The 13,055-nt window shown below is 34.9% G+C and overlaps 1 protein-coding gene and 1 long non-coding RNA gene across 3 annotated transcripts; both read left to right on the top strand.

The window, feature by feature from the left end:
* Positions 1 to 6,113: 6,113 nt before the first annotated feature.
* Positions 6,114 to 8,759, top strand: LOC114284575 (disease resistance protein UNI-like). Of its 2 annotated transcripts, none has more exons than XM_082914214.1 (2): positions 6,114 to 6,278; positions 7,899 to 8,759. In XM_082914214.1, the coding sequence occupies exon 2, from the start codon at positions 7,913 to 7,915 to the stop codon at positions 8,645 to 8,647; it is 735 nt and encodes a 244-aa protein (XP_082770340.1). In that variant the 5' UTR covers positions 6,114 to 6,278; positions 7,899 to 7,912; the 3' UTR covers positions 8,648 to 8,759. The 2 variants fall into 2 exon arrangements, with proteins under 2 accessions (XP_082770340.1, XP_082770339.1); XM_082914213.1 differs by having other exon boundaries at positions 6,132 to 6,321.
* Positions 8,760 to 9,416: 657 nt separating this feature from the next.
* Positions 9,417 to 12,213, top strand: LOC114296719 (uncharacterized). Its single transcript, XR_014360287.1, has 4 exons — positions 9,417 to 9,439; positions 10,741 to 10,813; positions 11,298 to 11,373; positions 12,158 to 12,213. It is a non-coding gene; the product is annotated as an uncharacterized LOC114296719 (long non-coding RNA).
* Positions 12,214 to 13,055: the final 842 nt, after the last annotated feature.

Below are 13,055 nucleotides of genomic sequence, written 5' to 3'. Positions count from 1 at the left end.
TCCACAAAGGTGCTTCAGGACCTGTCATTGTTGCCTTAAAGCTTTGAGGTTCATTTTCTAACAAGTATGTCAGAAAATCTGGACCAAAGGATTTTGATGTTCTCGCTCTCTTACTTTGTCTTGGTTCATCATTAGTTAAATCCTGTTGGTCGAGACTATTATTAGCCTCTTGTGTTTGATTATCATTAGTCTTTTGACTTTGTGTACAATCATAAGTTCTTTTCTGTGAACTTAATTCCTGTCCTTTCTTGTAAGGAAAAACATGTTCAAAAAACACAGCATTCCTTGACTCTATAATAGTGTTCACATTTATATCAGGTATTTCTATTTATAAGTCAGAAATCGATATGTACTACTATTCTGAGAATAACCAATAAACACACAATCTATTGTTTTTGGTCCAATCTTTGTCTTTTTAGGAACATGAACTTTAACTTTTGCCAAACACCCCCACACTTTTAAGTATTTATAGGAAGGCGGTCGACCTTTCCACAATTCATAAGGAGTGCTATTGGTTTTCTTGTGGGGTATTCTGTTAAGAACATAATTAGCAGACAATATTGCTTCCCCCCACAAGTTCTCTGATAAGCCTGAACTTAGTAACATAGCATTCATCATTTCTTTTAGGGTTCTATTCTTCCTTTCAACAATGCCATTTTGTTGGGGAGAATAGGGTGCTGTAGTTTGGTGAATAATGCCATGTTGTGCACAAAATTCATTTAATGGTGTATCATATTCACCACCCCTATCACTTCTAACCATTTTAATGGTTTTACCAAGTTGATTTTCAACTTCTGTTTTGTAGAGTTTAAACATTTCTAAAGCTTCAAATTTACTTCTAAGTAAATAAACATAACAACATTTTGTGCAATCATCGATAAATGTTATGAAATACTTTTTGTCTCCTCTAGTTTGAACAAATTTAAGATCACAAACATCTGTGTGAATTAATTCTAGAGGTTCAGTTTTTCTTTCAACCAATTTAAATGGAGCCTTAGTTAGTTTTGCTTCTACACAAATTTCACATTTGTGATTAGGATCAATTTCAAACTTTGGTATATAATCCAAACCAATTAATCTACGCAAAGCATCATAATTTATACGTCCTAATCTATCATGCCATAAATTCGACTCAAGAATATAAGCAAAAGATGTGTTATTCTTATTAATAGCAACTTTTGGTACAACTGTCATTACATTTAGTTTGAAGAAACCATCACTCATGTATCCCTTATCAACATACATGCCACTCTTTGTTAATACAAATTTATCAGACTCAAAGACAAGCCTAAAACTATTTTTACTTAACAAAGAACTAGAAACTAAATTCTTCTGGATGTCAGGTACATGCAGTACGTTGTTGAGGGTTAGTTCTTTCCCTGATGTCATCTTTAAGATCACTTTTCCTTGTCCAGCCACAATAGAAGTAGAAGAATTTCTCATGAAAAGTTGTTCACCATTTGTAGCCTCATTGTAGGTAGTGAACATCTTCTTGTCCACACAAATATGACGAGTTGCCCCAGTGTCAACCCACCATTCCTTGGGATTTCCAACCAAATTAGCCTCAGACACCACAGCAAAGAGGTTGATGTCATTCACCCCGTCAGAGATGTAATCTAGTTTAGTTACATTGGCCTGATTGGTAGTCTTTTTGCTTGTACTTCCATGATCCTTCTTAGGGCAACGGCAGTCAGAAGCTCGATGTCCAATCTTGCCACAGTTATAGCATTTTCCTTTAAACTTCTTGTTGCTATCGCCTTGTTTAGAACCATCTCTAGTAAACTTCCTCTTTTTGTTATGTGGTTTATGAACTTGTTCAATCACATTAGCCTTGGACTTAATGGGATTTTTCTCATTCCTCTTTTCAACCTTTCGGTTATCTTCCTTAATTCTCAGTCTTACAATAAGTTCATCCATGGTCATCTCTTTGCGTTTATGTTTTAAATAATTTTTGAAATCTTTCCAAGCCGGTGGTAATTTTTCCACTAAAACATCGACTTGGAAAGACTCGCTTAGAGACATACCCTCAGAATGAATATCATGTAAAATTAATTGAAAACTTTGAACTTGAGAAATTACCGTTTGGGAGTCTACCATAACGAAGTTCAGAAATTTATCGACAACAAATTTCTTCGTGCTGGCATCATCTGTCTTGTATTTCTTCTCCAAAGAATCCCACAATTCTTTTACTATTTTCAGAGGACTGTAAACATTATACAGCATGTTGTCAAGGCCATTGAGGATGTAGTTTCTGCACAGGAAATCTGAATGTTTCCAAGCATCTACAGCGGCAACAACTTGCCGATCACTTTCACCATTTTTAAGTGCTGGAGCCTCTTCATGGAGAAACCGGGCCAAATTTAGAGTTGTAAGATAAAACAGCATCTTCTGCTGCCATCTTTTAAACTCAATATCATTAAATTTTTCCGGTTTTTTTCCATGATTGATTGGTACTTGAACATGGTTCTGGATAGGGACCGGTGTTGGTGTAACAATTGGAGTACCACTTCCAGTTGCAGTTTCAATTGCAGTAGCCATAATCTCCGATTACAAAAATCAGAAAAAATTAAAACACAAATTAATTTTCTAGTTACTAAAACCAGAAAATAAATTATAATACAAAATAATTTTATTTTCCTTGTTACTAAAACTAGAAAAATAAAATACCACAATAATTTTCTGTAACACAAATTAATATTCTGCAATTGTTAATGACACTAGTATATTACTATTAGTTGTCAAAGACAATAGACAGTATATTACTACTATCTGTCAAATAGTATAAACCACTATTTGTTTTTCCAACCAGAATATGTCTTTATGAAATCACAGAAAATTAAATACAATGAAGATACCAAAATCGAATCTGTCTTAAGATTGTTGGACAATCTTCACTGTATTTAAATACATTAATTTTGTTTGTATACTTAACAACAAACAGAAAACAAATGAAATAAAGGAAACGAGAGAATAATGTTTGATAGTAACAAAAATCAAACTAGAAATAAAATTAAATATAAAAAAACAGATTTTATTTTGTTGCAAAAATAAAAATAAAAATTGATTTAAATAAACAAATAAAACAGAATAATAAATTAAACAACTTACTTGATTAATTTCTTCAAATAATAATATGATCAAGTCCAATGTTCGACACTGTATCCTTAAGACAAATTTGTCCTCTCCACGGTGCTTTCAGAATATGGACGTTTATCTCCCAGAATGAAATGATCAACAACAAATAAATGCAACACTACAATTTATTCGTACGACAAACACACTAAGTGTATATACTTTTTCTCACAGGAAAATAATGCAGCAATATGTAAGAATAACAGCAGAATTATTATGGACGAAAATTGTGAATGAAACATCAAATGTGGGCTGCTTATTTATAGATGTAGTGGTGGTTATTGATTTTGAATTAAGCATGTATGAAATCTGTTTGGTAAATGTTTTTGGCCCAAAAAGATAGGTATCGGGCCGGACAAGCCCAACCTAACCTCATATCATGCACCCGTGCCAAAGCCCAGCCTGACCGGACGAACGGCGGCGCGCGTGTAGTAATTTTTGGGTCTAGCCCATAACCTCTCCCTTTTACAAACTTGGGGTGCCCCTTGGGGCCCTCCCCAAGTTATAATTTCAAGCTATATAAACCCATTCAAAATTTCTCACTAAACCAACGTGGGACAAGCCGATTTCCAAACCTTAAGAAATTTTCACCAAAAACTCCATTTTCATGGAGTACACTTTGGCTTCAATTTTCCATTCACCCGATAATGGTTTTGAGCAACCAAATATGCCACGCGAATCACAACGCGGCATAGAACGCGTTACCACTTTGACCCGCGAAAATTGACGCATAGGTCCCACCTAAATATTAGACCAAAGTTAGGAAAAAATTTATTTTTGACCCAGATTTTCCAAATCATTTCTAACAACAAATAGGTCCTCAGAGTTAGGGGTTGTTTGAGTAGTTGATATTTTAACTTAAAAGTTACAAAGTTATTTAAAAAGTTAAAAATAAAAAGATACAAAAAAAAGAAGTTAAATATTTATTTTTAATCACTGTATTTTTTACAAATTTTTTTTATAAAAAATTAAAAAATTATTCGAAATACGTTAATTTTTTTAATCTCATAGTTTAATTAAAAAAAATTTGCTCCCAAATGACCCTTTACATAAAGAACATTTATATCTTGGGAAAGTATTATGTGGCACTGTCAAATAATATTTTTCATTAATTATAAATACATGCAGCTCTTATACATTTAATATAAACATAAAACATTCTTTATTATAAACATAATACATTTTTTATTTTATCTAATTACTTTATTTATGATATTTTTCAGCCACCTTTTATTTTAGCTAATCACTCAAATTAACTTAATCAAATTTTAAAACAAAAAAATACAAATCGCTGAATCTGGGCTCAAGGACACATACACATATATATAAACCCAATACATACATATATATATATATACAAAATCCCACATCAATATATATAAATATATAAGAATCTGGGCTCAAGAATTAGGCTTTTCAGCAGAGAGATTGGGAAGTTTCTGAGGGTGGTTGTCCCTCTCTAAAAACAAAAACGATGATCTTTCGTTGACCGTCGGAGCCGATGATTTCACCTCCAAAATCAACAGCTCTCTCTCTGCATCTGTGTGTGTGAGCGCTCGCCAGTGAGGTAGGAATCCACTCCATCTTCTTCTTACGGGAATTTTTATTTTTATTTATTTATTTATTTTGGATGCAGTTGTGGATGAAAAAGAACATCAAGGGACACCCTCCAGGATCACTAATTGTATAACTTCTCCTCAAAGAAGGAGAGATTCAGCAAACAAACGCACAGAGAGAGAGAGAGAGAGAGAGAGAGAGAGAGAGAGAGTAGGAGGGATAGAGTAGTAAATGTATATGTTTGCAGAGCCTCTAGGCTCTTCAATTGTAGCCAGCGAAAAAATCTGATGGTAAAGTAGCTAGCGCAATAGCCAGTCCATTGGATGCTCAAAATTGGGGTCACATTGGCTAAAATGCATGACGAGCCTCTTTTAGCTGTTCTCTTGGAGATGCTTACGTGAGCCCGAATAATTTTTCACTCTATTCACTTTCATTTTCTACACGTTAATACAGGCTACAGCAAAAGGACAGTTCAGTTGGTTTCCAAGCAATTCAAGTGTTCAAATAAATAAATAAACGAAAATGACTGGTAGCTCGAAATTCATGGCCCGATTTTGGCTCGACAGCCCAAAACGACGTCGTTTTGGGCTGTTTTTTTTTTTCTTCTTCTTTTTCTTCTTCGTCATGCTGGTCTGAAACAGAGGAAGAGGAGAGGGAGAGGGAGAGAGAGAGAGAGAAAGAGAGAGAAGGCAGGTCGTCCGTCGCAGCCCTCCGCCGTCGCCTCTGCCCTATTGTCGCAGCCCCGCATTCGCCGATCGTCATCGCAGCCTCTGCCTCGCAGCCCCCACCCCTCCTCCTCCTCCGCCCCCCGCCTCCGCCTCCACCCCGATATGTTGGCCCCCTCCAGTCCCTCCTCCTCCTCCTCCTCCTCCTCCTCCTCCTCCGCCCCTCCTCCAGCCTCTCCCTCCTCCTCCTCCTCATTCTCTCTCACTTTTTCGAGCCAATTTCGAGCCAAAAATCTCGAGCTACCAATCGCGATTGATAAAAAAGAAGAAATAAAATATATAATAAAAATAAAATCTGGCTAAAACTAATCGGATCTAACCGTTTGATTTAAAGTATCTCTAATTATTCATTAAATTTTTTATTATTTGAGTAAAAGTTTAATCTAATATAATAAATTTTAATCTTTTTATGAAATTTGACGCTAAGTTATTTGGCTGGTCACCTATCTAGAGGAAATTTTTATCAAATTCATCCAGAAATTAGTTGTTTGAGAGGATATTTAGGAGAACATTTGGGTGAATGTTGGGTTCAATAATCACTTACAAATTTAATAAAAGAATAAACGCTCCAACATCATTTTTTTAATTTGATATTAAACTGATAAAATAATTAAAATATTATTTTATTAAATTTAAATTTAAATTTAATAAAAGATGAGATGAGAGATGGTCTTGTCTTAAAATAACCCCAAAAATACCATATTGATCTACAGACTCCTTTACCCGTTTCTGATTTTCCAGCTTCTCTCTCGCTCTCGGGGTGGATCTCAGAGGCTTGCGTAGATCTCACCTCTATGGCACGGTTGAGGAAATCTCAAAGTTGGATTCAGTGATTTTAGTCGACCTCTTTGGATCTCTATATATGTTTGTATTCCATCCATTTTTCCAACTTTTCATTAAATCCTAGGTTATAATATACAGATATATAATTATTATGATTCTTTTTCTGCTTTTTGATAGAATTTGTATGACCTACATTTCTTTTTGTATCTATGAATGCATTCTGTTTGATTGAGTTTTCATATTCTGGGGAAAAAAAAAAAAATTTAAAACTAATTTAGTGGAAAAAATGAAACAAAAAAATGCCAAACAAAATAAGTGATGCCCAGAAAAATAGAGCGATGACCTAAATAAATATATTTATTTAAATAAGTACACTTATTTAGATGCCAAACAAGCTCTTATTATTTCTATATAATTTTCTCTCTCTTTTTTAAATAGTGGAAATGATTTTAAAATTATATATATATATATATATTTGTGTTTATTTTTGTCAAATTAATTTTTAATTTAATTTAATTTAATTTTTTTTGAGTCTCAAAACTTAACCAAACAAAACAAAGCTAAGGTGATAGTCTTGTTAACGAGGTTGGGTCTTTGGTCTGGTGGTTATGTGGTGTCGAGTTCAACTCTCACTTTGTGAGGTCTGGGGTTCAAGTCAGGAGTTTGATAGTTGTTTCTTCGGGGGTTGTATGTAGCAATTAGTGATTTTTGGACTTAGGCTTGGTAATTGATTATTAGGTTTGGTGACTTTTTAGTTATTGTTAGGCTGGAGGTCTCGGGTTCAACTCAAGTAGATAGAATTTTCTCTTCTTGCTGACCCTAATGGTGTGACCGACCGAATGTCGATACCACATTCATCAAAGTGATACTAATAAAATTTTCCCCAAAGCGAGTTCGCCACCAACTGTAGCGGCCCCATCCTCTAAAATTTTTCATTTTTTAATGAATCTACCCTGCTGGACTTGGGGTTTTTGATGCATACAAGCATTTTTGTTGGAACGTTGATAAATTAACTAATGGAATGTTTAGAGTATCTCCATTACCTGATAAAACAATCTTGTCAATATTGGTATAAATGATCTTTCCCTTGGAGTTTGATATTTTGTTTCTCCCCATTATGCGGTTATATGTAGCTTTTAGTGATTGTTGGGCGTGGCTTGGTAATTGGTTGTTAGGTTTGATGACTTTCTAGCTTTTGTTTGGTTGGTGGTCTATCTGATATAATATTTCTCATATTTGTAATTACTTTGCTATCGATTGACAAAAAAAATAAAAAGAATTTATCAAAAAAGAAAAAAAAAAGAAGAAAAAGATTGATAGTTTTGTCTTTTTGGTTCGATGAATTGAACACTGGTTAAGTCGACAGAAAATCGAGTATCTTAGTTTGGTGGCAAATTACACCCTAAAACTTTGTTAGCTTCAGGCTTTAAATCAGCATAAAGTTGATTTACTGTGATTTTTATAGTTTTCAAAATTTATTTTTTCTTAGAAATGGCAAATGGAAACTGATTTAAAAATTTGTCAGACAAATTGTTTTTGATTTTTTTTTTAAAACACCCCATATTTTAAGAAACATTTTAAAGTTGTTTTCTTAAGTTTTTAAACGCTTTCTGCACAAAAGTGAAAATTATGGCTAGTTTTGAAACACCCCATGGACTAATTTTTTTAAAACACCCCGTGGACTAATTTCTGTATTTGCAGGAACTGACCACACCATGGAATTCTTGGGTTCCATTTTTGAAATTGGGAAGAATGCATTGGAAGCAATTGGAAAATGGGTTGTATATATCAATAGCCTTGATGCAAACATGAAAAATCTCAAAAGAAAGATAGAGTACTTGAGCTGTCAAGAGGATGATATAAATACAGAGCTGAGCAGTGCAGAGCGGTCATTGAAAAGACAAAAGCAAGAAGTTGAAGTTTGGCTTGGAGAAGTGAAAACAGTGAAAGGTGATGTGCGAACTTTGCAAAGACTTGAGGAAGAAGTAGTTGGATGGAAGCATGTCTTCTCACGTGCACGGTTGGGAAAGCTTGTCATGGAGAAGATTCAAGAGGTGGAAGAATTGCAAGTGAAGGGTACATTTTCAAATGGTTTGCTGATTGATGCACTACCAACTAGTGGATGGTCCAGACCAACAATGGGATCTTTCGGTGAAACCACAAGTGAAAGGAACATGGAGAAAGTTTGGGAATACTTAATGGATGATGAGGTTAGAACAATTGGTGTGTTTGGAATGGGGGGAGTCGGCAAAACAACCATCATGAAGTACATTAACAGTCGACTCCTGAATGAATCTTGTAACTTTGATGATGTTATTTGGGTCACAGTATCTAAAGCATTCAACATTAGCAAACAACAGAGTGACATAGCTAAGGCACTGAGTCTTGATCTTTCAGATTACGAGGATGAAAAAAGAATAGCATCAGAATTATATGCAATCCTTTCTTGAAAGGAGAGGTATTTGCTCATCTTAGATGATCTATGGGAAGCATTTCCTGTGGAGAAGGTGGGTATTCCTGAACCAACCAGATCTAATGGATGTAAACTAGTGTTGAGTACATGATTCTTTGAAGTGTCACTACAGGAAAAAGAGGTTTAGGCGGCGTTTTTTTAACGACGCATTTTTAAACGTCACTTTTTTTAACATTTAACAACGTTTTATAAAACGTCGCATATTTATTCAACAAAACGACACCGTTTAATAATAGGAGGCGTTTAAAACGCCTCCGAATGTGTTGTGCCTCACGTGCTTGGTCTCCTCTTTTCAAAGCCTAATTTTGAATCTCAGACTCACCTAAGACCCAAATTTTCGAGCTCTCTCTCTAAATCTCAGAGCGATTTCGAAGCTCCACCACTATCTCTCTTTCTCTCTCTAAATCTCTCTCTTAACCCTCTCTAAACCCTTATCAGAGCCATTCAGAGATTCATCTCAGTGATTTCATCACAAAGATTCAGAGCTATTTCATCTCAGTGATTTCATCGCAGAGATTCAGAGATTCAGATCGGTCTCCACCATCTGCACCATCGTCTCCATCATCATCTACACCATCGTCTCCTAAGGTGAGCTCCACCGTCTCTCTCTCTCTCTCTCTCTCTCTCTGAAGCTCTTCCTTCCCGTCTCTCTCTCTGTTTCAGTGATTGATGAGTTGTATATGCTCTAGTTCGCCCCCAATCCAAGATTGATCCATATGAGGTTAGGGCCCGTGCTAAACAGGTTATGCAAGATCAGCGCCGTCTGAAGGTTGGTCTTCCAATCTCAGTTTTATCGATTCTTCTCTCTCTCTCTCTCTCTCTCTCTCTCTCTCTCTCTTTCTGTCTCCCTCTCTCTCGATCTCTCAATCTCTCTCGATTTGTCTCTCTCGCACAATCTCGTTATATGCGTACACATTGTCTGTACTTTTTTTTGGATAATTTTTTTTCTCCTAAAAATCTCTCTATACAAGTATATATATGAATTTATATATGTATTGATTGAATAATCATCCTTATTTTATTTTGTTTACATGTTTGTTCTGGTTTTGATCTTGTTTAGATTTGAATTGGACAACTCTGTGTTAGCTTTTTGTTCATTGTTTGGGAATTGATATCAATTTATTAGCATTTGTAGTTTGAATGCCATGTTTTGTTCATTGAAAATACAGTTAAGGTAATAAAACGACATTTAATTTTTATTATGTTGGACTGATTTTGTTTTGCCATTAACAGAGGACAAGCATTTTGCACTACTGCTGTCCTGGGAGGAAAGAGCTTGGCATCTCAGATATCTGAGTTCTATCCAATCAGAGAGTAATATGAAAATAAGGGTTTTTAAGATCTATATTAATATTATACCATGTACTACTTTAAGAAATTTTCTATTTATCCTTTTTATATAATATATTATTACAATATCAGATATCAATCAGATTGATTTACTTAGATTAAAGTTTGAGTCAGATATCAATAATCGTATCTTTTTCTTTTTCTTTACTGGTGGGTGCTGATGCTTTTACCTCTCATGTTTATGCACTTGAAAATTGGCATTATACCTTTGTATGTCAAAAAGAACTGTGTATCATTCTCTCGCTTATTGCTGTACCATTTGCCCTGGATTAGACGAAGGGTCATCTCCTTTTCATCAAACACAAGATGAAAAATCTGACAAAATAAATTGCTCACTTTGAACAACATATTGATTGGATTTCCAAGTTGATGTAGATTGTTATTGTGACTTGTATATATATATATATAGTTGGTGGAATGTTGAAATTCGAGAACTTCGTTATTGTTTATGAACTACAAATAACTCATTTTGGAGCAGTTGGAGTTGTAGGAGAAAAAGGGGCAGATGAATGTGTGGGTTTAACTGTTTCTGATTTAATGAAGTAACTGTTGAACATGATCTTGCGTTTGTCTCATTTTTTCTCCTCCAAATTATTTATTTCTAGTCCTCTCACTGCCACTAATACTATCTCATATTTGAGTTCATGGCTAGTAACTCCATATATTCATTATGCATGTCACATCTCTATCTGTTACTAACTGGACTATAATCTTCTGTAGGTCACTATGTTGTAATATGTGGCTATGATGCTATGACAGATGAGTTTGAGATTAGAGATCCAGCGAGCTCTGGGTACATCACTTGTTTTCCCTCTCCTTTAAACATCACTCTCCACAAACATTGGAAAAAACAAAAAACAGAGCTGCCTCTTTTTTTTAGTTCTTTTTTTTTTTTTGGTCATAAGAAGATAATTAACACCTAAGCATGTTGATTAAGTAAAAGAGTTGTGGAATCCTCTAGTGAATGCTTCTCGATGTGTGTTAGTTAATTTGAGAAAATACAGTGAAAAGGTTGGAAACTAGTCTTTTTCTTCCCCAGGATGTGTGTCTACACGTGCATGTACATTTAAATTTGAAATGTTTTGGGTCCATTTGAAGAAATCTAGTAAGTGTGAAGCTTTGTGCGAAATCTCATTAAAAGAGGCATCTTAACCAGAAGTTCACTATGTTGTGAAACTTTACCATGCCATAATGCACTGAGTTTTACAATTTGTGCAAATCTTTGCTTGAGCAATTAGTTTTGTTTATTGTAGTTTCCACTTTGGATGATTGTGCAGGAAACATGAGAAGGTCACATCAAAGCGCCTAGAAGAAGCTCGCAAATCCTTTGGAATTGATGAAGATCTTCTCTTGGTAAATTTAATACATCTTCATAAATTATTCACTCTAGAGGGTATATCTTAAAGGATGGGATCTTCCTTTTATGATCTCATATTGTTTGAAATGTCTTGCTGGCTATATTTTTGTTATCGTGCATTGAAGGAATGGGAGCTATATTCATTTGAAAAGTTATAAAGGATGATACTGCAGATTTTCACTTTCCAGAATTCAGTGTGGCTGCCTGGAAAAGGATAAAAGGCATGAAAAATGAAGTAGCTATTCTCATGTTAAATACTTTGACATTTGTCGTGCCGTCTTGTTAAGCGCTACGGGCCATGTTCTTTGATGAAAAATGATAGTTGGGTAGTGTGGATCCTGATAAGTACTAGACACTTACTACTTGACTCCGAATTTGGAGTAAAGGTATTTTGGTATTTCCGCACTTGTGACTTGTTGCCGTGTTTTAATAACCTATGTTAGGAGGTCGTTGTGAGGAATTGTTACACCTAACCAAAATCGGTGAAAGATGAAACACAAATAAGAATAAAAACAAGAATCTAATCAAGCACACGAGAACAGAAATTTACGTGGACTCCAAACTAGGGCCACGTCCACGGCTATTAGGTCTTTGTTTCTATTTTTCTTTTTTCTTCCCCTTCTTTTTGTATGTATTTGTTTTCTTTGAAAGTACCGGAAGGAGGAGTGTCTTAAAAAACTAAAAAAAGCACCAACAAGAGAAGGTTGTTTTAGTGAAATGAAAATTGGCAGCAGTAGCTGTACAAATGATTGCATTTCCCATTTTGGATTGTCCATGCAGATATCTTTGGAGAAGGGAGAGAATCAGAACACCCATTCGGTACAGCTCTCTTCGCTTGTCACTTTTGATAGATGACATGATTGGTTCATTTATTCATGTATGTCTTAGTTCAAATTATTCAACTTAAATAATAATCGTATCTTTTTCTTTGGTGTCAAGAAGAACATGATTGGTTCTAGTGGATTAGATGATGATATACAGAACAATCATAAGGGGCTCCCATAAACTCCTAATAAACAAGCAAACAAACTGTCTATCCCACAAATTTCTTTTTTGGAAAAACTATTTAGACTTGTTAAACTAATATATGTTCCATGTTGAGCTTGTCACTGGAAGGTTGGCAAAGTCAGCATACTTCATTTAGGATTTATGAACTGAACAAGCCGTGTTGTATGGCAAACTTTCTATAATGTTTTGCCGAAGTAAGATTTTGGTGACCACGTAAACTCAATTTTTGCGGTCAGTCATTTGATCAATATAGCAAAACCATTGTATGGAGTTTTTAGTCTCTTGTTATTTTGGAAAAGTAAATCAAAGGAATAAGATGGTGATTTTGGGGTAAATCATTTAGAAACTTGCTATGAAATTTGGATGGACAAATGTACGATAGTCAATAGGCATGGAAGCATATTTTGTTCAATTGGTAACCAATCTCTCATTTCTCCTTGCATCGACATTGACTTTTGCTGTTTCATATTGTCTTGGATGTCATTATATAGATATAATTTTCCTTTTTAAATTGCTTTACTGTGGTGGCTGTGGTTCTAGAAGTTGCAGTGCTGACTATCTCTTGCTTGTAATTTTTAATTATAGGAGTCCTGAATGTGGAAGGGGAGGCAGACAACTGGGATTTTGGTGTAGGTATGTACTATGCAACAGGGAACTTTAATATTTTAGT

The sequence above is a fragment of the Camellia sinensis genome, chromosome 2 (genome assembly GCF_055761805.1).
Source record: "Camellia sinensis isolate YWXY chromosome 2, ASM5576180v1, whole genome shotgun sequence".
Taxonomy (NCBI): domain Eukaryota; kingdom Viridiplantae; phylum Streptophyta; class Magnoliopsida; order Ericales; family Theaceae; genus Camellia; species Camellia sinensis.
This window is presented reverse-complemented; position numbering and strand designations above follow the sequence as displayed.